Source organism: Tachyglossus aculeatus, chromosome 14 (genome assembly GCF_015852505.1).
Source record: "Tachyglossus aculeatus isolate mTacAcu1 chromosome 14, mTacAcu1.pri, whole genome shotgun sequence".
In the NCBI taxonomy this organism is placed as follows: Eukaryota; Metazoa; Chordata; class Mammalia; order Monotremata; family Tachyglossidae; genus Tachyglossus; species Tachyglossus aculeatus.
This window is the reverse complement of record NC_052079.1, coordinates 29,940,318-29,966,053: the sequence shown is the minus strand read 5'-3', so window position 1 is coordinate 29,966,053 and position 25,736 is coordinate 29,940,318. Positions and strand designations below refer to the sequence as shown.

General features: G+C 40.9%; 1 protein-coding gene across 1 annotated transcript in view; it reads right to left on the bottom strand.

Moving 5' to 3' along the window:
• ACSS3 (acyl-CoA synthetase short chain family member 3) overlaps positions 1–25,736 on the bottom strand; it is a 98,355-nt gene that overhangs the window by 1,921 nt on the left and 70,698 nt on the right. The window contains exons 8-15 of the mRNA XM_038756493.1: positions 19,293–19,444; positions 15,993–16,096; positions 10,538–10,633; positions 7,013–7,076; positions 5,227–5,308; positions 4,471–4,593; positions 998–1,097; positions 731–906 (exon numbers count right to left, since the gene is read on the bottom strand). Of these exons, the coding sequence (XP_038612421.1) occupies positions 731–906; positions 998–1,097; positions 4,471–4,593; positions 5,227–5,308; positions 7,013–7,076; positions 10,538–10,633; positions 15,993–16,096; positions 19,293–19,444 (897 nt within the window). The remainder of the gene's footprint in view (positions 1–730; positions 907–997; positions 1,098–4,470; positions 4,594–5,226; positions 5,309–7,012; positions 7,077–10,537; positions 10,634–15,992; positions 16,097–19,292; positions 19,445–25,736) is intronic.

Sequence of the window (25,736 nt, the reverse complement as noted above, 5' to 3'; positions counted from 1 at the left end):
CAACCTGATTGCCTTGTAATCTCCCCAGCACTTAGAACAGCGCTTTGCACATAGTAAGTGCTTAATAAATGCCATCATTATTATTAGGAACATCTAATAGGGGTCTGAAATAGCGTGCTGGAAGCAGCAGTGGCACATGGCTTGAGGGTGAGCTGTATGAGGTCTAGACTGTGAGCTCATTGTAGGCAGGGAATGTGTCTGTAGTTATATTGTTAACTCCCAAGCTCTTAATACAGTGCTTTGCACACAGTAAGTGCTCAATAAATATTACGTGATTATATATCTCCATATACTTGTATATACACACACACACACATATATATGCACTTAGTACAGTGCTCTGCACACAGTAAGCACTCAGTAGGATTGAATGAATACATACAGAACTATATTATATCTCTATATATGTGCATATATACACACCCACTGATGTATTATATATACACATATCTACAGTATCTACATATATATATATTGAATGTGTCTGTGCCTATATATATATATATTTTTTTATATATATACTTATATATATATAAATCACATACATAATAATAATCTGATCGCTCTACTGCACTTAGTCCCAAATCCATCACTGTTTAGGTAATCAGAATGGAAATCCTCTCATGCCAAAGTCTTATGCTGCTTCTAAACAAATATTTTGCCTCCTAAGTCGCCTATCTACTGATGCCGATTAAAACACACCAAGCATCGAAGCTCTCGGACAACTCACCTTGTACGGCTTGCCATTTACAAGGGCAGAAAGGGTTGCACGGGGTATCTTGCCTGAACGGGTCTTTGGTAACTGCTTGACAAAAACTACACTTCGAAAAGCTGCCACGGGGCCAATAGTATGTCTCACGTGCTTTACGATTTGTTCCTGAACTTCTTTCTCTTTAGTACTTATGCCTGGTGAGAGATTTCAGACTGTGAGCAGCAGAAAACCCAGCCAATCATTCATACATGAGCACAAGTCAACAGCGCAGTGATAAGTTCTCACCTTTCCTCAAAACACAAAGCGCTAGTGGAACATGACCTTTCAAAGGATCTTCTCTGCCAACAACAGCACAGTCTGCCACAGTTCCATGGGAAAGAATGGACTATGATGAAAACAGGAGAAGAAATAGGTATTGATTTCACTGAGTGATCTTTTACTGAGTCCATAAAAGAACGGAAACCAAGTGGCAGGTAAGAGTTAGCAGATAACTGGCAGATCTGGGCTCTAATCCCGCTCCGTACCTTGTACCTCCCAAGCGCTTAGTACAGTGCTCTGCACACAGTAAGCATTCAATAAATAAGACTGAATGAATGAATGATCATTATTACTATTTTCATGCCAGGGAACTTGAATGCAACATATTCTCTTAGAACATATTTCTCTTAGAAAATGCTGGTGAATTTGGAATATCCTTTTACAACAAGCCAGGGCCACTAAAAACTAATCATAATGAAGAAAAATTCCTTAGCTAATTTTCACATAGAGAGATGATTTTCTTCATTAAAACTGGTTTGTGAGGAAGCTTGAGATCTTATGGAACAGTGCCAAATGTACACAAATTAGGCTCAAATAAATGCTGTCAAGATCGGGCTTAGGGCAACTCAATTGTTTAGCTTTACTTGGGGGCATGAAACAAAGGAAACACTGACTTGTGTAGGCTTGCTGGGGCACACGTATTTGCTCACTGTTTCTGGGGCAGAAGTGTTTAGGCAGGCGAGAAGCCTAGCTTTTCCCAGAGGTACTCAAGACAACGGCAGATGTTGAGATGGCAAATCTGAGATGCTGTGCCTGCAACAGCCATGACAACAATTTCCTGGGCTTACTGACCACAGGCCGCCAAACTAAAAAAGGTAAAAAATTCCAACCTACCGATGCCTCTTCCTCCAAATGTGAGTCCTTCAAATAGCTAAAACCTCCCCAAATACTTTGTATTTGCCTACAAGCAGGAATGGGGAGTGGTCTTGCTGACCTGCACTCAGGCTTTGTGGAAGAAATTGTCAGGCTCAACAGAAAATTCCAACTGAATTTGCATGTTCCAACTGTTCCCACTGCTCTCTAGGTGCTCCCCTCAAAAAAAACATTCTGCCTTTGGCTGGGATGCAGCATCAAACCTATCATGGTAACTAATGTAACTCTGAGGCACTGAAAAACATCGTCAAAAGGCAGTCATCTCTCAGAATATTTGAAAACTATTTTGACGTTCATTTCCAACATTTTTTTTTCTTTATATCCCCCTAAATGATTTCTGCTTACTCCTAAATGATTCCTGTATTCATTTAGGCAGAAAATTAATTTACTTTTAAATATACAAACCCCTGGCAGTTTCAATATCAGAAGCTCAATTTCACAATACCATCTTTGACTTCATATGTGCCTTGCAACAGAGGTTTTATATTTGGTTGTAGAGTCTCATTAGAGAATTCATGTATCTTTCCTTTATAAACCAAATATGAAGGGTCCACTTTGAGTCATTCCAATTCAATACCATGAGAGATTGCAATTGTTTTAACAATACTTGACTCATAATTTGTGGTTTCCTGATTAACCCAGGCAATTTTCCACTCCCTTCCCCTCAGTTCATATAAAGCACAGCTGAGCTTGGCCTTGACAAGATTTTCCCACAGATGCTTCCAGGCTACCTACAACATCTTAATGATTCCAAGTAGCCGATTTTTCTAAGGTCAGGCACTAAGAAGGGCTAACTATATTTTGTATGAGATGGGGAGGAGCAGAATGATAGAACAGCCACCAAACAGCACAGTCTGGAGGGGACCAAGGGACTGGGGAAAGGGCTGAAGTGGCCACTGATGGCACTAGAAATTACCGCCATCATCCCCTATGGTATTTTTTGTGCACTTACTGTGTATAGAGCACTGTATTATAAGCACTAGGGAGACTACCACAGAGTGGTACACTACACTGTGGTACACTACCACAGAGTTGGTAGACATGTTCCTTCCCCACGAGTTTACAGTCTAGAGGCCGAGTTCATGGTCTAGAGGGAATTACCAGAAATGGAAACTTATGCAATGTCACATGAGGTTTACAGTCTAAGAACGAGGGGGTAACAGGTTTTGAATCCTCATTTTACAGTTGAGGAAACTGAGGCAAAGAGAAATTAAGTGACTACCCAAAGTCACACAACAAGAAACTGTCAGGGCTTCAGTTACCCCATCTGTAAAATGAGGATGAAGACTGAGAGCCCCACATGGGATATGGACTGTGTCCAACCGGATTAGCTTGTATTCATTCAGTCAAATTTATTGAGAGTTTACAGTGTGCAGAGCACTGTACTAAGCGCTTGGGAGGGCACAATACAACAATAAACAGACCCAGTGCTTAGTACAGTGCCTGGTACATAGTAAGCACCTAATAAATATCATTAAAAAAAAAAATTAACCCAGAGTGAGAATCAGATCGAGCAAGAATGAACCCTAGTAAATCTCAGGTCTTCAGTCAGAGATTCGTAAAATGGCATAGCTCTAACCCACACTATTTTGTCATTAGGCAAAAAGTCCTTGTACTATTTGGGGGAAATTTTTATTTTTGGTTTAAGTGCATTTTCAAGACATTATGGAAATATCAGAATTGGTTGCAAATTGCCTTAAGCCCAAGCGGGCAGAGTAAATACAGCTAAAAATCTCACTGTTGAATTTTATCAAAGAGGAATCATTTTAAAATAGGATAAATAACCATAATATGGAACCTACAAAATGTTTAATGAAATGCCTTCTTTTACCAGAATGTAATTAGATTGGCTTTTATATTGAACAAAAACAACCTAAGCCCACAGAATTAGTTTTTCAGTTCTAATGAGGTATGAAGGAAAATAAATATGCCCATCATTTAATATTAGATTTCCCAAACATCTAACTCTGTATTTACTGGCCTCCCTGAAGAGTTAATTGCACCACCTTTAACATTATTCCCCATTTAAATAGCACTTCATCCTGTGCACTTAAATAGCTCTAAATGGATTTATTACCTGTGTTTACAGAGTAAATTTCAACTAATAAGCTTCCCAAATTTAATAAAAAGTTAAAATCCCTTAATACCAATGGAATGTACATAGGTTTAAATATCAATAATAAACATGCTTAATCCACACAGATTAAGAGAACAAAAAAAAACCCCACGGTTCTTGTTCTACATTTGTTTATCTGCCAGACCCGGCACACAAAATGGGCAAAGGGCAAAAGAATATTCATGAGATGAACTGCCATGAAGATGAGGATCTCCTCTCCATCCATCTAAAAAGGGGTGTGATGTGATCATTTATGCCTGACATTTTTCACTCTACATGCGTATTTCATTAAAAGTATTTTATTTTATGACTATTTTTCTTTAAGAAGTAGATTCTTTTAAAAAATAATCAAGTACCCACTAGATAAACCAGGGTACACTATCTCCAGTAATTTATCCCTTTCATGCTTTGATTTTTTTTTTCCACTTCAACTAAAAACTGAGATTAATACCTCCTCGATGGCACCAGCTGAAATCCTGTGACCTGCAACGTTGATCACATCATCAACACGAGACATAACATACAGATAGCCATCTTTATCCATGTAACCAGCATCCATGGTATCATAGTATCCCTAAAACAGCAGAAAGAGGGTATGAAGTTAAATGTCTTATTTTTAAACACTGGTGACAATAATATGTGAAAGACAGATGATTTTCTAAACTTTCCATATTATAGTACTCTACAGTAAAGCGGGCTTTGGTTTCGGAGCATTCCCAGTGTAAATCACCCAGCCCCATTTTATGTGCAATCATCAGTCAAAATTCCTTCCTCAGTCCTTTCTCCCTTACCCCTTTCCTTACCACACCATCCTTTACTCTTGGTGGCTTTCCCGTCCTTCTTCCCTGCACCACAAATTCACCTATCCTCTCCTGTTTCTGTTTCCCATAACACTCCCTTTGGACTGCATGGTGACTTATAGTAACAACTACCACAATTATAATTATTATTATTATGGGACAGTCTAAAAATATTTTTTTTTAAGATAGATTGGTAGATGTTCTCCCCCTAACAGGTGTAACCATATCATTGATAAATGTGGGACAAATAATACAACTTTTTTAGACTGAAAAAATATTAAGACCCATAGATATTTTTAACCTCTAAAAAACTGCTATCAATCTAACAATCTTATAGGAAGAGATTATTACTAGATGCTATGAATAGTAGTTAATTAGCTAACAAGTAGATGATTTACAGTTCTTACTGGATATTTTTGAAAATACAAATTCTTGAAAGCTTCCTGATTCTTCCAGAGTCCTGAAAAGGCACCCGGGGGAAGAGGCAACCTTACATGGAAGAGAGAGCAATTAGCAAAGGATAATGCTCATTAAGGGAAACCGATTTGATAGTACATTGACCGGCAGGGTGGACTGACGTGTTGGCCGGTGGAAATATTCAGGCCCTTTCAGGGCAAGGTGCTGCAATCAAAGAGGACAGAGAGAGGCGAGATGGCATTTCATGCAAGGAAATCGGAATGCATAATAGGCTTCATTCATTCAGTCATTCAATTGTATTTATTGAGCACTTACTGTGTGCAGAGCACTGTACCGAGCGCTTGGGAAGTACAAGTTGGCAACATATAGAGACGGTCCCTACCCAACAGCGGGCTCACAGTCTAGAAGGGGGAGACAGACAACAAAACAAAACATATTAACAAAATAAAATAAATAGAATAAATATGTACAAAGAAAATAGAGTAATAAATACGTACAAACATATATACATATATACAGGTGCTGTGGGGAGGGGAAGGAGGTAAGGCGGGGGGGGATGGGGAGGAGGAGGAGGGGGAGAGGAAGGAGAGGGCTCAGTCTGGGAATGCCTCCTGGAGGAGGTGAGCTCTCAGTAGGGCTTTGAAGGGAGGAGTGAGCTCTCAGTAGGGCTTGAAGAGAGAAGAGAACAAGCTGACTTGTAGAGGAAGAAGAGTGCGGAAAGATCAAGGGATAGTTGGTGCATTGACTTGAACCCAATGATCAGGTGTCTGTCTGATGTAAGAAAAAAAGGTAGGTCACTGTAGAGGCAGAAAGGGAAGCTGCAGTTAGAAGCCCTTCAAACCCACCAGGAACCTCTCTGAAATGAACTGACATTGACTGAGAAAGGCATTGTTCACTTTAAGAAGAGTAGACCATTCGTTACTTCAATACTCACAGATTTGGAGACTTCAAATTCACTAATATTTCCATTCAAAGAAGTTGAAAAAAGTGCACTCATATGCATTGATGAAATACTATTCTGAAATTAGGTTTGACTCTTTGGGTGCTGCCAAATTAGAACTCTGGATTTATCCTTGGTTGGGGCACTTTTTAGTGGACCAGTCAGGGTCACTCATGCCCTTCCCATTGCAATTTTGGTTTTCTTGAGTGGAAGAATTAATGTGAACACCAATCGTAAGCAGTAGTGTTGCAATTGGACATGTGAGAGCAACCAATCAATCTTACTTATTGAGTGCTTACTGTGTGCAGAGCACTATCCAAAACATCTGGGAGAGTAAAATATGACAAGAGTTGAGAGACACATACCCTACCCACAGTGAGTTTACATTCTAGAGGGGGAGACAAACTTTAATATAAATTAAACATTTCTGGGACAACAAGATCCAATATAGCTAGTTTGAATACTCATTCTCTGTTCTCATCCACTTCTGCAACAGCAGGTCGAGTTGACTGGAAACAGGACTTAAATTTCAGAGGGTTTTTTTATACATATATATACACATATATATATATATATACATACACACACATATATGTGCATAATATATATTATAATATACAATATATAATATATATATATATATATAATATGTATACACACATATATTTTATCTCGGGTAGGGCCACAGCTGTGCGTAAGGAATGGCAGCATTTCCCAGGAGCAGTATTAGAAAAAAATATCCTCACCATCTCACACTCTATTTTTAATTTGTGACAGCCATCGGTTTGAAGTCCTTAAAGTAGGCAGTCTTAACTAGGTCTTGAAAGCTCGCTTACTTTACCACAATATTTCCTAAAGTGTCAGCCTTCACTCTTTGCATGTTATCATCCAAAATCATAACTGCAAAGCAAAATTAAAAAGAGACCAGATGAGAATCATGTAATAAGAATGGCAATAATTTGGGGATTGTTTTGAGAAAAATGAAAACCCAGAAAGTATGAATGAGGCCCTTTCAAGGAACAGTTGGTGGTGGCAGGGTGAAGTATAACAAATTGGGAAATCTTCAACTTTTCCTTTCTTAATAGGGTGACTGAAGGGAGGGTGCTGATGGAAATTAAGTACCCCCACTGGAATAAACTTGGTATATGGCGGAATGATTAAATTACCTAGCAATTTGGTAAAATTTAAAAGGCAAATTGCCAATCCTCAGTAAAAATCCCATCAAATTCCTCACCTGAAAAAAACATTAAAAAAAATCTACCTGTACCTTGTAAATTCGAAAAATATATAGTAATCCCAGAACAGAGTATTTTCAGAAGACACCAATCCAAGCCTCCTCATGGGGTAGCCAGATACTATGCTTCTTCCACTCTCCATTCCAGTTTTCCTTACTTTAAACTCTGCCTTTTCTTGGTCTATCACTTTTTCCTGGCCTTGTATTCAATCAATCAATGGTATTTATTGAACATTTACTGTATGCAGAGCACTGTACTAAGCACTTGGGAGAGTACAACACATTGATCTCCATTTGCTCCCAGCTCTGGTGTGGTGAAAGGCAGGCCTTCAAAACCATAGGAGTTTAGAGCATAGTGTACGAGGAAACATGGAGCCCCTTCCTTCCTCTCCCCTTCGTCCCCCTCTCCATCCCCCCCATCTTACCTCCTTCCCTTCCCCACTGCACCTGTATATATGTATATATGTTTGTACATATTTATTACCCTATTTATTTATTTATTTATTTTACTTGTACATATCTATTCTATTTATTTTATTTTGTTAGTATATTTGGTTTTGTTCTCTGTCTCCCCCTTTTAGACTGTGAGCCCACTGTTGGGTAGGGACTGTCTCTATATGTTGCCAATTTGTACTTCCCAAGTGCTTAGTACAGTGCTCTGCACACAGTAAGCGCTCAATAAATACGATTGATGATGAACTACTGTTTGAATCTTTCTGGTTCCACAGATAACTAGGAAGTTAAAAAATCTTTCTCCTTACTTCACTGCTCAGCCCACTTCCTGGTGCTGCCATTTCAGTGCCTTTACCCATACAAGGGAGAAAACTTTTTTGGTCATCTAGTGATCTAATCAACCAATCCATAGTACACATTGACTATACAGGCTTTGTAGATCATTCACTCATTCATTCAATTGTATTTATTGAGCACTTACTGTGTGCAGAGCACTGTACCAAGCACTTAGAACAGCACATGGGAGAGTAATTGAAACCATCTGTGGGCTAGAAAGCCCACACATCTTGGCTCCTCCCTCCTTCTCTCCCTGACTGCCATCTTCAGCTGTTCTCTCTCCAATGGCTTTTTTCCCCACTGACTTCAAACATGTTCACGTCTGCCCTAGCCTAAAAAAAAAACAAAACCCTCCTTGAGCCAATGGCTCCCTATGGTAATAATCCCTTCCCCTCTCCAAACTCCTTGAACAAGCTGGCTAGACCCGCTGCCTCCACTCAACCCTCTCCAACCTGGCTTCCTTGCCTTTGGCTCCACCAAAATGGTCCTTTCCATAGTCACCAATATATCCTTCTTGACAAATCCAATCTTTCATCTTAAAACTCCTCGACCTCTCAGCTTTCTTACGATACTGTCGACCACCCCTTACTCCTGGAAACATTATCCAACTCTGGCTTCCCTCACACTGTCTCCTATCTCTCTGGACACTCATTCTCAGTCTCTTACAGGCTTCTCCTCTACCTCTCACCCCTTAATTGCAGGAGTCCCTTGAGGCTCAGTTCTGTGTCCCCTTCTGTTCTCCATCTACACCCACTCTCTTGAAGAAATCATGCACTCCCATGGCTTCAACTATGAAGTCTCATAGTCTTCAACTATGCAGTCTCTATGGAGATGACTCCAAAATTTACATCTCTAGCCCTGATCAATCTCCTCCTCTGAAATCTCATATTTCCTCTTGCCTTCACAACATCCCTACTTGGATGTCCTGACACCACCTCAAACCTAACACGTCCAAAACAGAACTCCTCAAATTCCCTGTCCTCCTCCTTATTTTCCAATCAATGCAAACACCACAACCATCCTTCCTGTTTCATAAGCCCCAAACCTTGGCATTGTCCTTGACTCCTCTCTCATTCAACCTACATATTCAATCTGACGCCCCATCCTGTCAGTTCAATCTCCAAAACTTCGCTAAAATCCACCCTATCCCCTCCAGCCAAACTGCTACCACATTACTCTAAGCACCTCTCCTATCCCGCCTTATTTACTGTAACAGCCTACTTGATGACATCTCTGCCTCCTGTCTCTCCCCACTCCAGTCCATACTTCATTCTGCTTCCCAGATTACTTTTCTACCAAAACAGTCAGTCCACATTTCCCCATTTCTCAAGACCCTGTAGTAGTTGTCCATTCACCTCCACATCAAACAGAAATGCCTTACCATAAGCTTTAAAGCACTTGATCACCTTGATCCCTCCTACCTCACCTCACTTCTCTCCCACTATAAACCCAGTGCACACACGTTGCTCCTCTAATGTCAACCTACTCACTGTACCTCAGTCTCACCTATCACACCTCCTTGCCTTCACCCACATCCCGCCTCTGGCCTGGAGTGCCCTCCCTTTTCATATCCAAGAGACGATTTCTCTCCCTACCTTCAAAGCCTTATTAAAAGCACTTCTCCTCCAAAAGGCCTTCCCTACTAAGCCCTTATCTTCTCTTCTCCCACTCCCTTCTGCATCACCTTTGCATTTGGTTTTTCATCCTTTATTTACCCCTCCCTCTGTCTCATTTATTTATTTACTTTAATGTCTGTCTCTGTGGGCAGGGAACACGTCGACTAACTCATATTGTATTCTTCCAAGGGCTTAGTAGTGATCTACATTCAGTAAGTACTCAATAACTGATTGACTAATAAAAAGCTAATAGAACCATCCAAGTAGATGTGGAGAGTGGACTGAGTTAAATTAAGCACTCTGTTTAAAGTGCCTTTTTCCTTGACTTCTTGCCCTCTCTTTCCATGTAATTCCTCCAAGGATGAGGAAATTGGGCAGTTGCAGAGCTGTTTCTCAATTCCCCAAAGCCAACAAAAAAGACACCATTTGCCCATAATAAACACAAACAAGGCTACAGTTGATGGAATCAAAGATAGTTGTATTGATGCGATTTAGACTATGCCTCAAACGTGAAGAGAACTATGTGGAACAGAGCCCACAGTACTTCACAATGAAATACTTTTCCTTACGGGAGTGATGATTGGTAATCATAGTGTTTCAACCTATAAAGCTGATAATTGTGTCAGTAAACAAAGAATAACAAATGAGATTGAATTTCTAATGATCTATACTTTTTTGTCCCCATTTCAAATGTCTAGTTGGAATACATAATCATCGCTTACCGTTGTATCCGGGGACAGGTTTCCCAGCCTGTCCTGGGGGAGGGGTTTTAGTATTCCCCAAACCGATGCACGATGCCGTTATTGCAGATCCAGTTTCTGTTGGCAAAGAAGTGATATTGTCACAAAATTTTTTACATTTTATCATTCACCTTCTCTTGTCAGCATTCTCCTCTAGATTTAGCTCCCTGCCTGCAGGCAACATGTCTACCAACTCTGTTGCACTGTACTCTCCCATACGCTTAGTACAGAGCTCAGCACAGATTGAACAATCTCTCAGCCATGTTTATTGAGCAAGAGAAGCATTAGATCCTCCAATAAAGTGATCACTGAACCTCAAACATTCAAGTTTGATAATATGAAAAATGGGACGGCAGAAATGTGTGTTGAGTCAAAGGAGCTCATTCTTCCACCAAAAAATTCAGATGTGAAATGTAAACATACAAAATAGTACAAAGGTCAGTGGAAATGACTTTTGAGTGATTCCATGTCACTAATTATATAATATATAACTACACTATATTAGATCCTATAATATACTTATAATTTGAATGCCATATATTAGCTGTAACTGTATATATTATGTAATTATTTGTGAATCCTGTCTTTGAGGTTAGGTATGCTCACTTACTGAAAAAAAAATGGGTGATAGAGGGAATGACAATAGCATATGAGCTGCTTTAGGGATGAGTCCTAAATTTACAACTCCTACGCTACGGAATTAATGCTAAGAAGGCAACATGGTTAAGCCAAGCTAAGTGAGGAATGTGTTTGTTTATTACTGTACGTACTCTCCCAAGCATTCAGTACAGTGTTCTGCACACAGTAAGTGCTCAATAGAAGCCTAGGATCATATTTACTGATACCAAGTCACAGGGTCATCCCACAAAACAATCTGCAATTGTCAAGGGAGAGTGAGGGGAAGTTCTCATCTGGGTCATGGCCAAAATGGGGTCATGATCCTTCCTTCCTTCAAGGATAACCTCACTTAGAGAATAATAATAATAATAATAATAATGGCATTTGTTAAGCGCTTACTATGTGCCAAGCACTATTCTTAGCGATGGGGTAGATACAGTGAAATCAGGTTGTCCCATACGGGGCTCATAGTCTTAATCCCCATTTTATAGATGAGGGAACTGAGGCACAGAGAAGTTAAGTGACTTGCCCAAGGTCACACAGCAGACAAGTGGCGGAGCCAGGATTAGAACCCTTGACCTCTGACTCCCAGCCTGTGCTCTTTCCACTAAGCACGCTGCATGGTCAAGTGGAAAGAGTAAGTGGCTGGGAGTCAGAAGACCAGGGTTCTAATCCTGACTCTGCCAATTGTTTGCTGTGTGACCTTAGGCAAGTCACTTCCCTTCTCTAGGCCTGTTTCCTCATCTGTAATGGGGATTCAGTATCTGTTCTTCCTCCTATTTACCTTGTGTGCCCCATGTGGGACTGGGACTATGTCCAAATTGATTATCTGGTATTTACCCTAGCATTTAGTATGATGCTTGTAATGTAATAAGCACTTAAAAAGTACTCCAATCATTATTATTCTATGCTATGTGAAATTATTCATGGACAGTACAATACAACAGAATGAGCAGACACATTCCCTGCCCTTAACGAACTGAAGCACCACATCAATGGCAAGACAAGCCAACCAACTACAAGGTCCTGGAATGAGTCTGCTCACCAGCATTAAAGCAATGCTCTCAGCATCAGTTCTGAGAGCTGAGAAGAATGGATTCCAACAGGACACCTGAGAGCCTCTTGGACGGTAAACTGAGTGAGGACACGGAAAGCAAGGAGGGCAAAGTGAACTATTCGAAACGCAAAGTCTCAAACGATTCAATGCCATGGTGTGATGTTGGGAGAGCACTGCAGTGGAACAATTAGCTGAGTGCTCACCAACTGGGAGGGACGCTATTCTCCGAAGTAAAGACTTTGTAAGGATCAGGATCCTGAGAAGTCACTCAACAATGGGGACAGCTTTACATGGGACAAATCCATTTCCCCAGCAGGAGTCTATCCTTAAATGCAAACATGTCTGAAAAGCAGCACAGCCTAATGCATAGAGCACAGGTCTGGGAGATAGAAGGGCCTGCGTTTGCCTGCTGTGCGCCCTTAGGCAAGTCACTTCACTATGCCTCAGTTACCTCATCTGCACTGGAACCAAAACTGTATCCAACCTAATTTGCTTGTATCCACCCCAGCATTTAGTACAGTGCTTGACATAGAGCAAACAAATGTCACTATTATTCTGTTGGACTGTAATCTCCAAAGTGCTTAGTACAGTGCTCCGCACACAGTAAACACTCACTAAATACCACTGAAGGGCTGATTTGCTTGCAAACAATGCAGCAGGATGTGACGATCTGGCATCAATCTTTACACCACAGTGGAACACACAGATCAGGTCTTACCATTGGTGGTGTGGAAACAAAAGATAGCCACTTACAAAAGAAACTTAAAACTTATTTGGGGAAAAATTTAGGTGTCTGATTTGATTTTTTTTATTGCCTAAATATTTACACCCAATTCTGGGCACACCAACAGAGAGAAATTAAGGAAATGTGGAGGGATTTGAAAGGCAAAATCTTGAGCCATCTTCTTTCCTGGAGACTTTTGAAAATAGGACTCTCAGATAGGGAGAATTTACTTATTTAACTGGGGACAGAGGTGCATTCCCTCCCTCAAAATCCACTGGACTTTTGATTTTTGGGTAGCGGGGGTTAGGTTCTTTCTGCTGCAACATGCATCTGCTGCAGTAGGGAGGGCTTAGTACAGATTATGAAAATTATATATCTCTGTGCCTAGCATTTCATGTTCAGTAATCATCTTGAAAGACTTCAATATTTTAAACATAATACTGTATATCTAAAAAAGACTGATTAGATTATTCCTGTTTTATGTAAAATTGTTTGCAACCGGATTCATATTTTTAAACAGTTATCTCCTCTCAGAGGCAAAATGCACCCCATTGCTTTAAAGATTATTCCTTCCTTTATCTGGATTCGGAGAACTTAACTATGGACTTCATGTTCTCAAATCATTGGTAAGATTATCTGCATTAAGTTAATGGGGGCTGTTTGACTTGGGAAAACAAAATATTAAAAGGCTATGATGATTTCACTGGCATTCTTTCCCCTATACGTGCCAACTAGGTAACGGCATTTCAAACTGGGGGTAACTCAGCCACCCTGAAACAATGCAAACATCGACTCCAGGGATGAAAGTGAATGAAACTGTTTCCATGATTATGAGCACACCACAGATTTTCCAAGTCACACACAGTCAGTTTTCTTTGATGTGATGGTGATATATTGATAGAGAAGCAACGCGGCTTAGTAGAAAGGGCACGGGCCCCTTTCTGTGACTGTGAGCCCCTCCTGGGCCAAGCTGATTACCTTGTATCTACCCCAGCATTTAGAAAAGTGCTTGGCACATAGTAATTGTTTAACAAATAGCATTATTATTATTCTCTCGTGAAACCCCACAAAAAAGGGGCATACGTATTGTGGCATGTCCAATACCATGAGAGCATGGCATAGTGGATAAAGAATGTGCCTGGGAGTCATGAGGTCACAGGTTCTAATCCCACTTCCACCACTTGTCTGCTGCGTGACCTTGGACAAGTCACTTAGCTTCTCTGAGCCTCTGTTACCTCATCCATAAAATGGGGATTGAGACTGTGAGCCCCAGATGGGACAAGGACCGTGTCCAACCTGATCTGCTTGTATCCTCCCCAGCTAGTACAGTGTCTGGCACATAGTAAGTGCTTAATAAATATCATAGTGATTACCTCTAGACTATAAGCTCATTGTGGGCAGGGATTGTCCCTTTATTGCTGTATTGTACTTTCCCAAGTGTTTAGTATAGAATTTAGCATTAACACTTAATCAGTGTCATTTTTTTTTAGAAATTTGGTCTACTGCTTGAATATATCCAAAAAACTCAGATTTTCAAAAAATACATTAATTCATATCTGCATAGGGCAGGCATATTTGAGGGATGGTACCTAACAAAGATGCACCTTACTATTCTATTTATTTTGTTAATGATGTGCATCTAGCTTTACTTCTATTTATTCTGATGACCTGACACCTGCCCACATGTTTTATTTTGTTGTCTGTCTCCCCCTCTAGACTGTGAGCCCGTTGTTGGGTAGGGATCATCTCTATATGTTCCCAACTTGTACTTCCCAAGCACTTAGTACAGCGCTCTGCACACAGTAAGCGCTCAATAAATACAATTGAATGAATGAATGAGTAAGGTACCAAGGATGAAGAAATGGGTGGTCTTACTATGTGCTCTGACCCCTAACTTGCCTGCTCAACTGTGGGGTCTTAATGAAGCCCCCAGCGCAAATGAAGGCAGGAGGGTGAGAAGGAAGTGTAGAAATTCAGCCTACTGAGGCAAAAGCTGTCAATCAAGGGGACTCCCAGGAAATTGACTGGACACATCACATATATTCATCCTGTCACTAGTCAACCCACAAGAAATCTCCCCCTCCTCATATCCCATTTCCACCCTTTTTTAAACAGATTTCCCTGCCAATTGTCTGAAGTGTTCTACACTGTCAGGGAAAGTGGGTGACAGAAACACTGAAAACCAGAACCCCTTAGGCCTAAGAATTTCTACTCCTCTCCTGGGAATTGTGAGATAATCTGTCTTCCTCATGAAACTGTAAATCCTTGAGAGCAAGGATCTTATCAACTTTGTCATAGTCGCCCAAGAACTTAGTACAGTGCTTTGCACAGAGTAAGCACCAATAAGTATCAATAAGTACCAGTGATTGATACAGAAATGGATGGAAAAGGGTAGATACTGGCAGACCAGCAGGCATAGCAAATGGAAATGAAGTCACCAGAAACCAATAAGATGGGAATGTCCCCAAATTCATAAGCAACCAACTGCTTTTCACTGCAACCATCTCATCTGCCCAGGGCATCATGGTTCCTCTCCAATTAAACAGCTGCCCCATCAGATTCCAGGAACTAGGCGATTCCTCTCATTCATTCATTAAATTATATTTATTGGGCATTTACTGTGTGCACATCACTTTACTAAGTGCTTGGGAGAGTACAATACAACAATAAACAAACACATTTCCCACCCACAACAAGCGTACAGTCCAGGGGGGAGACAAGACATTAATACAAATAAATTACAGATATGTATATAAGTGCAGTGGGGAAGTGGAATCCCGAACATAACACCCCCCTATCATGGACAGTCAGCAAATCTGATCAATCCTCTCACACTCTGCTGCAGAGACATCCTACTCTACTTGGTCTAGGGGAGTTTCAACTTTTTGTGATTTTGATGTTAAGATGATTCTGTGTTGATTTCACTCTCCTGAAACTCTGAATGGCATTAATCATGGCCCTTCTTGATGCTGCTAATTACACCATGAACACTGAAGACCTGGATCAAGCAATTTAGTGATTATATTGGAAATGTTCACCTGTTTGCCACCAGTGATCCAGGACAGGTACTTTGAAGACCTTTTTAGACCATTCCAGTGTTTCAACATCACAGCGTTCCCCAGCCAGAAATAAGGTTTTGAATCTGAAATAAAAGAGAAAACACACTAACATAAATCCTCAAGAATGGATAGAAATTATTCTCCCCCACAAAAAAATTTTAAGCCCTAGTTTATATTGCTACATGACAATGTAGCACTTGTATTTTTACCCTTTACTCACCCACCCTCAGGCCCTCTGCACACAAGTGCTCAATTAATAGGATTGATGACAATACCAACAACAAAAGCAACAACAACTTAACACAATCACAAAAACTAACAGCTGGCTGAATGCTTTCAACATCCACACCTGATTTTGCTCCTACTAAATCTGGCAGTCTTGAAATCCATTTTGTAAAAAATAAAGACAACCTTTCAGATCCAAGAGGTAGATTTCAACTTTGTTTAGAATTCTGCTTGAAAACTGCCATATTAAATGTTGAGAAGTCCAAGTCCAGTATCTCTTTTTTTAATCTGGACTCTAAGCTACTACCTACTAGGTTGTCAGTTCCCCGCTAGAATCATGTCTACCAACATTACTTTATTGTAATCTCCCAAGAGCTTAGTCGAGTGCTCTGCAAACAGTAAGCGCTCAAATAACACTGATTGGGGGTTCAATCCATTGAGGCGCAAAGCTGGTGGCAGCTAATGATTTAGAGGGCCTCAGAGCCAAAGGCTGGAACTCTCTAGAAGTGGCAAGAGCAGGCTAGACAGCCCAAGTGACGGGCCTGATTAAGGTAGGGTGCCCCAGCAGGTATTTTCCAGTCACACGCAGGCAGGGAGCACAATCCTGCTAATCCTGGGATTCAAGGCCCTCATCTAGAACCCACGAGCAACTCTGCATGTACCACCAGAGCAACATCAACTCCTCCTTCCCTCTCTCCCAATCCGTTCTGTGTTGCCCTGACTTGCTCCCTTTATCAATCAATCAATTTATTGAGCACTTACTTTGTGCAGAGCACTGTATTAAGTGCTTGGGAAGTACAAGTTGGCAACATATAGAGACAGTCCCTACCCAACAGTGGGCTCACAGTCTAAAACGGCTCACAGTCTAATAAAAGTCTTTATTCATTCCTCCTCCCAGTTCCACAGCACTTATGTCCCTATCTGTCATTTATTTATTTATATTACTGTCTCCCCCGCTAGACTGTACGCTCGTTATAGTCAAGGAATGTGTCTGTTTATTTTTGTATTGTACTATCCCAAGTGCTTAGTAGCGCTTAGTATAGAAGCAGAGTGGCTTAGCGGAAAGAGCCCGGGCTTGGGAGTCAGAGGTCATGGGTTCTAATCCCAGCACCGCCACTTGTCAATTGTGTGACTCTGGGCAAGTCACTTAACTTCTCTGTGCCTCAGTTACCTCATCTGTAAAATGGAGATTAAGACTGCGACAACCTTTTTAAGACAACCTAATTGCCTTGTATCTACCCCAGCGCTTAGAACAGTGCTTGACACATAGTAACCGCTTAACAAATACCAACATTAGTAGTAGTAGTAGTACAGTGTTCTGCACACAGTAAATAATCAATAAATATGACAGATTGACTGTATTTATTGAAGGCTTACTCTGTGCAAAGCACTGTACTAAGCATTTGGAAGAGTACAGTGTAACAGAGTTGGCAGACAGCTCTGAAACAGCAACGGCGGGAGGTAAAGGATCAAATCCAACACAAATTTCCTTTAAAATGACAGGGACCATCACTATATAAAACCAAATTAATGCCTAAATGAATTGACGACAATGAATGCTCTCCACCTCAGAGAGCATAGTGTACTCTATTATCTATAACCCTCAAAGATGTTCGCCAAAATCCATTACAACAATAAAAATAAACAAAATATGAAGGAAAATGTTTTAACACACTAAAAAGAAATACATGTTTTGAATACGAAGTCATTCTTCCAATGACTTATGCATTTGTGTACTATCAATTTGCCATCCTGCCTATAACAAGTGAAAGGCTCATTTTTCCTGTGTGAATCATTCTCTCAATTAAATTTCAGTCTGCATTTAGATTTATATGGGCGTTTTACATCACTGACTGATTTCTACTGTATTCCAAATTGCTGAACAGAATAGCTTTCCTTTGTACAATAAGTTTCAGAAGCAAATGAATACTTCAGTGTGATCAATGAAATCTGATAAAAGTCTCTAAGTTATCATAAAGGTTTGAAAAACAACGTCGAAGATTCAGTGTCTTTTTAGTAACATTAACGGAGAGGTCAAAAGCATCTCTTCACAGCAGAATTTCATAATAATGCCATCAGGTTCAACTACAAAATTCGTGAGGGTGTCAAAATGTTTTGTAAAGTGATTCCATTAAAGTAAATGGAATTCTAATCCAACTAAGCTCAAATGTACATCATAAAAAACTATATTTAAAAATCACACCAAAAACACTCACACACACACACACACACACACACACACCCTGACATAGATTCCAGGTTCTCCTTGGGTCATGCAAAGATGTACTGAGTCCATTTGTACCCAACCCTTAAGGCCACTAACAAAAGAACGATCCCAATTGATCTGAGTAGCCCTTGAGTGTTTTGTCTCCTGTCCTGTTTTGCTTACTATAACAATAATAATAATGATTATAATATTAATTACTGTATTTGTTAAGTTTTTACTATGTGCCAGGCACTTTACTAAGCACTAATACTAATACAAGCAAATTGGATTGGACACAGTCCCTGTCCCACATTGGGGGCTCAGTCTCAATCTACAGATTTTACACATAAGGTAACTGAGGCTCAGAGAAGTGAAGCGACTTGCCCAAGGCCATACAGCAGACAAGTGGCAGAGCCGGGATTAGAACCCATGACCTTCGGACTCCCAGGCCTGTGCATCATCCATTATGCTATCCGCTTCGGAGCACTTTTAAAAATCCTGGCCAACCAGCAGAATGACTGTACCCTAATTCTGCTACAACCCAGCTAAAGCCATCCCACTACAGATCACAAGGCTAGGGCAAAAAATCACTTAGCATCTTCTTCTTGACCTGTTCTTTCTATCTCAGAGAGCCCCAAATTCTATCCTACACACAACCCTTAATGGTCATGTTCACTACACTCTGGCCCAATGGAATTTCAAATTCCATTACATTGACATCTAAAATGCACTGTAGCCTAGGATTTAAAAAAAAATCACTTTGCTGAGAAAAATTCTTTCAGATGCAATCTGATTTGTGTGGATTTTTGTGTTGGTCTGTGACTTGTGCAGTGGGATTCTGAGCTCACCTCGTCAAAGTGTACTGCTTCCCCAAGGCAGCTTCAGGGTCCTGTTGGCGGATGGCTCTGATGGCAGTGGGAGCTGTGAACAAAGCAGACACGCCGTGCTCCGCCAGCACACGGAAATACGCTCCAGCATCCGGCGTCCCTACAGGCTTCCCCTACAAAGTGATCCGTTGAAAATGTCACCAGATTTAAAAGTCTGCTAATTTCTTCGACATTCAAAACTTATAGTGAATTGGCTCCAAGCCCTGTCCAATCATTCTGGCAAGGATGTTCGTTCTATCTTTGAAAACACAAGTAAATAATCAAGGATTCAAGAGGTGTTTTAGTCTTTTGGGGCAGAACGGAATGTGTTCACTTATTATTATATTATACTCTCCCAAGCGCTTCGTACAGTGGACTGCACACAGTAAGCACTCAATAAGTACAACTGAATGAACACAATCTCCATAACTCCCACAATAAATCCCTACAGACATAAGTACCCATGCACAAACTTCTTTCCTCTCTGATGACTTTCATAGGGGGCACTATTCATTCAATCATATTGCATCACATTTATTGAGCACTTACCGTGTGTAAAGTACTAAGTAAACTAGTTTAAAACCAGCTTTTCAGTCATAATCATTCAATCAATGGAATCTGCTGAGTGCTTACTATGGGCAGAACACTGTACTAAGCCCTTGGGACAGAAGAATACAACAGGGTTGGTAGACCCGTTTTCTACCCATGAGGAGTTTGCAATCTATAGATCACAACAATGGTGAAGCCTAGCTATATCCCAAATCTGAAACTAAAAGAGTACAGGGAGTGACTGCAATGATTCTTAAGAAATGCTCTTCTAGCATGATCTCCTCAGGAGAAAGATCATTTTCAGAGGAAGGATGCTTACTTTTTTAAACTTCAAAATTGCATGGAAGAGTGCTTCACTGTTGCCTATAAAGGCAGAGTGACTTTATACCAATTTAATAGGCAAACTATATGTAAAAGTTAATCACAGTATAACTAATCACGGGAAACAGTATGGCTTAGTGGAAAGAGCATGGGCCTGAGAGTCAGATGACCTGGATTCTAATACTAGCACCATCATATGCCTGCTGCGTTACCTTAGGAAGTCACTTAACATATCTGGTCCTCAGTTTCCTTAACTGTAAAGTAGGTATTCAAAACCTGCTCTTTCTCCTACCTAGACTGTGAGCCCCATGTGGGGCAGGGACTGCTTCTATCTATCCCATTGCTTAGAAGAATGCTTCACACATAGTAAGCACTGAACAAAGACCATAAAAAAAATCCTCAATATTTTCAGATATGGATGAATATCCACACAGACATAATCACTCCTATATGCCTGCACTCAGTGATCTGCAGGAACCAATTCTAATCTTACAAAATTGTTTTCAGAAATCATTACTCTTGAAGAAAATTATATTTGAACCCCAAACTTTACATTGGCTCTACTCACACTAATCAATATTTGCCCTTTAATTGCCTTCTAGTCCAGTTCACTCCTACTTATTATCATAACACTAAGCTAAAAGAATAGAAACATCTGTCTGAAACACACTTCACAAACCAAGATATCCATGAAACCAAAGAAAATGGGAAGAGTACATTTAATCAATCAATCATGTGGCGAGTACAGTAATACATGCTTGGGACAGTACGCTACAAGAGTTGGTAGACATGTTCTCTGCCCACAAGGAGCTTACGTTCTAGAGGGTGAGGTAGACACTACAATAAATTGCAGAAACGTATACAAGGGATTTGGGGTTGACGGTGACGTGAATATCAAGTGCTTAAAGGGTAGAAATCCAATTGCAAGGGTGACAAAGAAGGGAGAGAGTAAGGGAAATGAGGAGTGGTGTTCGGTCCCATGTGGGGGAGGAGGAAGTTTTAGGCCACAGGGAGGATGTGGCCAAGGGGTGGACAGTGAAGTAGATAAAATAGAGGTACAGTGAGTATGTTGGCATCAGAGGAGCCAAGTGTGTGGGCTAGGTTGCAGCAGGAAATCAGCAAGGTAAGATAGGAGGTGATAAGGCGATTGAGTGCTTTTAAGCCCATGGTAAGGAGTTTCCTTGTATACAGCCCCTCTACAATGTAAACTCATTATGGGACAGGTAATGTGTTTGCTATTTCTGTTGGACTGTACTCTCCCAAGTGCTTAGGTTAGGGCAGTGCTCTGCATACAGTAAGCACTCAATAAATATGATTGAATGAATTAATATTAATTGATTGATATGAATGTCTTATATTTGTTCTCCTATCTCCCTATGGCATCTAGGCTCTCAATCTCACCACTGACCCCTTGCCCATTTTCTCCATCTGGCCTGGAACTCTCTCCCTTCCATCAATCAATCAATCAATGGTACTTGCTGAGAACTTACTATATGACAAGCTCTGTACTAAGAGCACTGGAATGCATTATACAGTAGAGTTAGTAGACACGTTTCCTGCCCAAAGGGGCATATGGTCTAGAGCCTTCAAATCTGACATATCACCACTGTCACCATATTCAAAGCCCTACTAAAATCACATCTCCTCCAAGAGGCCTCCTCTTGACTAACCCTTCATTTACCTACCCAATGCGATTCCCCTTGTGTGTCACCTTGCACTTTGGTCAGTGCCCCTTAATTCCTTTAATAATAATAATAATAATAATAATAATGGCATTTGTTAAGCACTTGCTACAAGTGAGGCACTGTACTAAGACATAAGCAAATCAAGTTGGACTCCCTGTCCCATGTGGGGCTCACAGACTCAATCCTCATTTAAAAGATGAAATAACTGACAGAAGTGACGACCAGGGTCACACAGCAAACAAGTGGCAGATCCAGGATTAGAACCCATGACCTTCTGACTCCCAGGCCTGTGCTCTAAATAGTATGCCACGATGCTTCTCATGGGGTACCCACCCCACACAATCTCACAGAACTTGTACTCTGCCATTTCCCCTATCTACAGCTTATTTTAATGTGTCTCCCCAACTAGACGCAACCTCCTTCATGGCATGAATCATGTTTACCTAGTCTGTAGGCAACGTGGTTTAGTAGACAGAGCACAGGCTTGGGAATCAGAAGAACCTGGGTTCTAATCACAGCTCTGCCACTTGTCTGCTGTGTGAACTTCGGCAAGTCACTTAACTTCTCTGTGCCTCAGTTACCTCATCCATAAAATGGGGATAAGATTATTAGCTCCATATGGGCCAGGGACTGTGTCCAACCTGATTTTATTTATTTTATTTTGTTAGTATGTTTGGTTGTGTTCTCTGTCTCCCCTTTCTAGACTGTGAGACCACTGTTGGGTAGGGACTGTCTCTATGTGTTGCCAACTTGTACTTCCCAAGTGCTTAGTACAGTGCTCTGCACACAGTAAGTGCTCAATAAATACGATTAATTGATTTACTGATTAACTTGTATCTACCCCAGTGCTTAGAATGGTGCTTGGCATATAGCATTAGCTTTAATTCTATTTGTTCTGATGACTAGACACCTGTTCACATGTTTTGCTTTGTCTGTCTCCCCCTTCTAGACTGTGAGCCCGTTGTTGGGTAGGGACCGTCTCTATATGTTGCCAACTTGTACTTCCCAAGCGCTCAGTACAGTGATCTGCACACAGTAAGCACTCAATACGATTGAATGAATGAATGAATATAGTAAGTGCTTAACAAGTACCATAATAATTATTATTACTTTTCCAAGCTCTTAGTGCAGAGGTCTGCCCACAGTTAAGTGTTCAATAACTACCACTGATTGATAGATTGAAGACAAAGTGTGTCAAGAGGACACAATCAACTACTATATGCTGAACTGAAGACATCTTAAGCAAAAAGGTCAAAAGAAATGCTTTAAAGTCATGAGAAAAACAGAGTATGTCTACTGGCAACTCTGCATACAGAAAGTGCTCAATCGGAGAAGCAGCGTGGCTCAGAGGAAAGCGCACAGGCTTGGGAGTCAGGGTCATGGGTTCTAATGCCGGCTCCGCCACTTGTCAGCTGTGTGACTTCGGGCAAGTCACTTAACTTCTCTGTGCCTCAGTTCCCTCATCTGGAAAATGGGGATTAAGACTGTGAGCCCCATGTGGGACAACCTGGTTACCTTGTATTCCCTCCAGCGCTTAGGACAGTGCTTTAACAAAGGCCATTATTATTAAATACGATTGAATAAATAAATATGATTGAATGAAAGGAGACATACTACTGACCTAGAATGGAGAAATTAGGAGTAGTATGACCATTTTAGAGCAGTAGCTTTATAAAGATCATAATATCAATGGACAAAATTCAGGATTCTGGCAGACACTGACAGTAGCAAATGCAGCAATAGAGCTAATCTGTACATGCATACTGTGTTAATCACATATCAGTCTTTTTAGCCATACTAATACAGTTTAAAATCTCATTCCTGACTGCAGTATCTACAAAATCACAGGGCAAATGATTAAAAAGTCGAACTAAATATGTACGATTTTCATAAACTTCTTACATAATTTAAGGCTTTAGTAACTTTTTTGTGATGATAATGAACTGTCTTACGCAGAGAATCAGATGAGCCTAGGTTCTGACACTTCAGGCCCACAAATCTGGGTGAATCAATTAAACAGTCAATCTGTGGTATTTATGAACGGTTACTGTGGGCAGAGCACATTACTAAGCACGTGAAAGAGTGCAATAGAATTTGCACTACAACAGAATTTGTAGATGTGATCCCTGCCTACAGTAGAAGCAGCATGGGCTAATAGAGAACACAGGACTGGGGGTTAGAGGACCTGGATTCTAATCCCGACTCTGCCAATCACTTATTGTGTGACCCTGGGCAATTCACTTAACTTCTCTGTGCCTCAGTTTCCTCACCTGTAAAATGGGGAGTAAATATCTGTTCTCTCTATTACTTAGATTGGGAGCCCCACGTAGGATAGGGACTGTGTCTGACCTAATTAATTTGTACCTGCCCTAGTGCTTAGAACAGTGTCGGACACATAGTGAGTGCTTAAATACAATGAACAAAAGAGAATGTCACAATCTAGCGGCATTGAAGGCACTGACCATCCTACCCTACCATCCCAGAGCCCTCCAAGTCCTCCCTGCTGGCACCTTTATTGAAGTGCTCCCACTTCAAAGCTTTACTGAAGGCACATTTCTTCCTAGAAGCCTTCCCTGACTAAGCCCTCCTCTCTTCTCCCATTCCCTTCTTGCCGCTCTTACTTGCTCCTTCATTCATCTTCCCTCCCATCCCCACAACACAGATGTATATATCTATATATATCTGTAATTTATTTATCTATACTAATGTCCCTCTCCCCCCTAAACTGTGCGCTCATTGTGGGCAGGGTTGTATCTGTTTGTTGTTATATCATATTCTCCTAAGCACTAATACAGTGCTTTGTACCCAGTAAAGGCTCAATAAATACGATTGAATGAATAAATGAAAACTTTCTTGTTTCTGTTTCTTTAGAGTAATTTAATACAACAAGTTCCTGTTTTGGGGGTTCACACCTCCCCTGGCTGCAACTGCTCCCTGCTCCTTGACTGTTATAAGGGGGTCGAGGATAAGCGGGCCAGGGTGGAGGAGGAGCCATGGGGGAGGGGTCTGCTGCCATTCCCACTCCCCTTCCTCTTTCCCCCATCTGCAGGGGTCTGTCTAGGAGGTGGTAGGAGCCATATCCCACACCTCCTCCCCGACTCCAGCCAGTCTGATCTAGCCCAGAACTCATGGGAAGGCACAGTTGGAAAAGAGGCCAGCTGAGCTGTGAAACATGCTAGAAAAAACAGCATAAATAGCTGCAGATTGGGGAGGACAGTGGGGAACTGCACTGAAAGGTGTGAGGGGTAGAGGGGGAGAAATATGCTGATTAACTGCTCTAGAATATATGCTCCCTCTAAACTGTACACTCCTTGTGAGCAGGGAACGTGTCTACCAATTCAGTTGTACTATACTCTCCCAAGTGCTTAGTACAGTGCTCTACACAGTAAGCACTTAATAAATACCAGTGATTAGTTGCTCAAGACTCAGACTACAAATTTGGTATAATGTTCTTATTGCTCCCTGCTTCTAAGTCTACCAAACTGCCAAAATCACGTCCTGGGCTACAGTGCATAATGGGCTGAAGCCACAGTGCAATTTAGAATGTGATTGCACCCAGAAGCCTTAGGTACACTTCTGTGCACAATGGAAAGCAATGAGATAATAGCACAATCAGCCTCCCCAAAGTTTTTCCTCCAAGATGTTGCTTACAGTATCTTTGAATTCCAATGACATATTCTTGATGCTCCATATCGTGAGACTAAGCTCATGATGATTTCTAAACTGTAAAACACCATCCTTTCTTGTAGATTTCAACTGGAATGCAATCAGATCCAGAAGCTTTACCATTTTTCCTGATTTTTCCAGAGGTGGTAATAGTCTCTAAAGTTGGAGCTAAAGCCAAGCGGTTTTCTACACTTTATCATGTCTC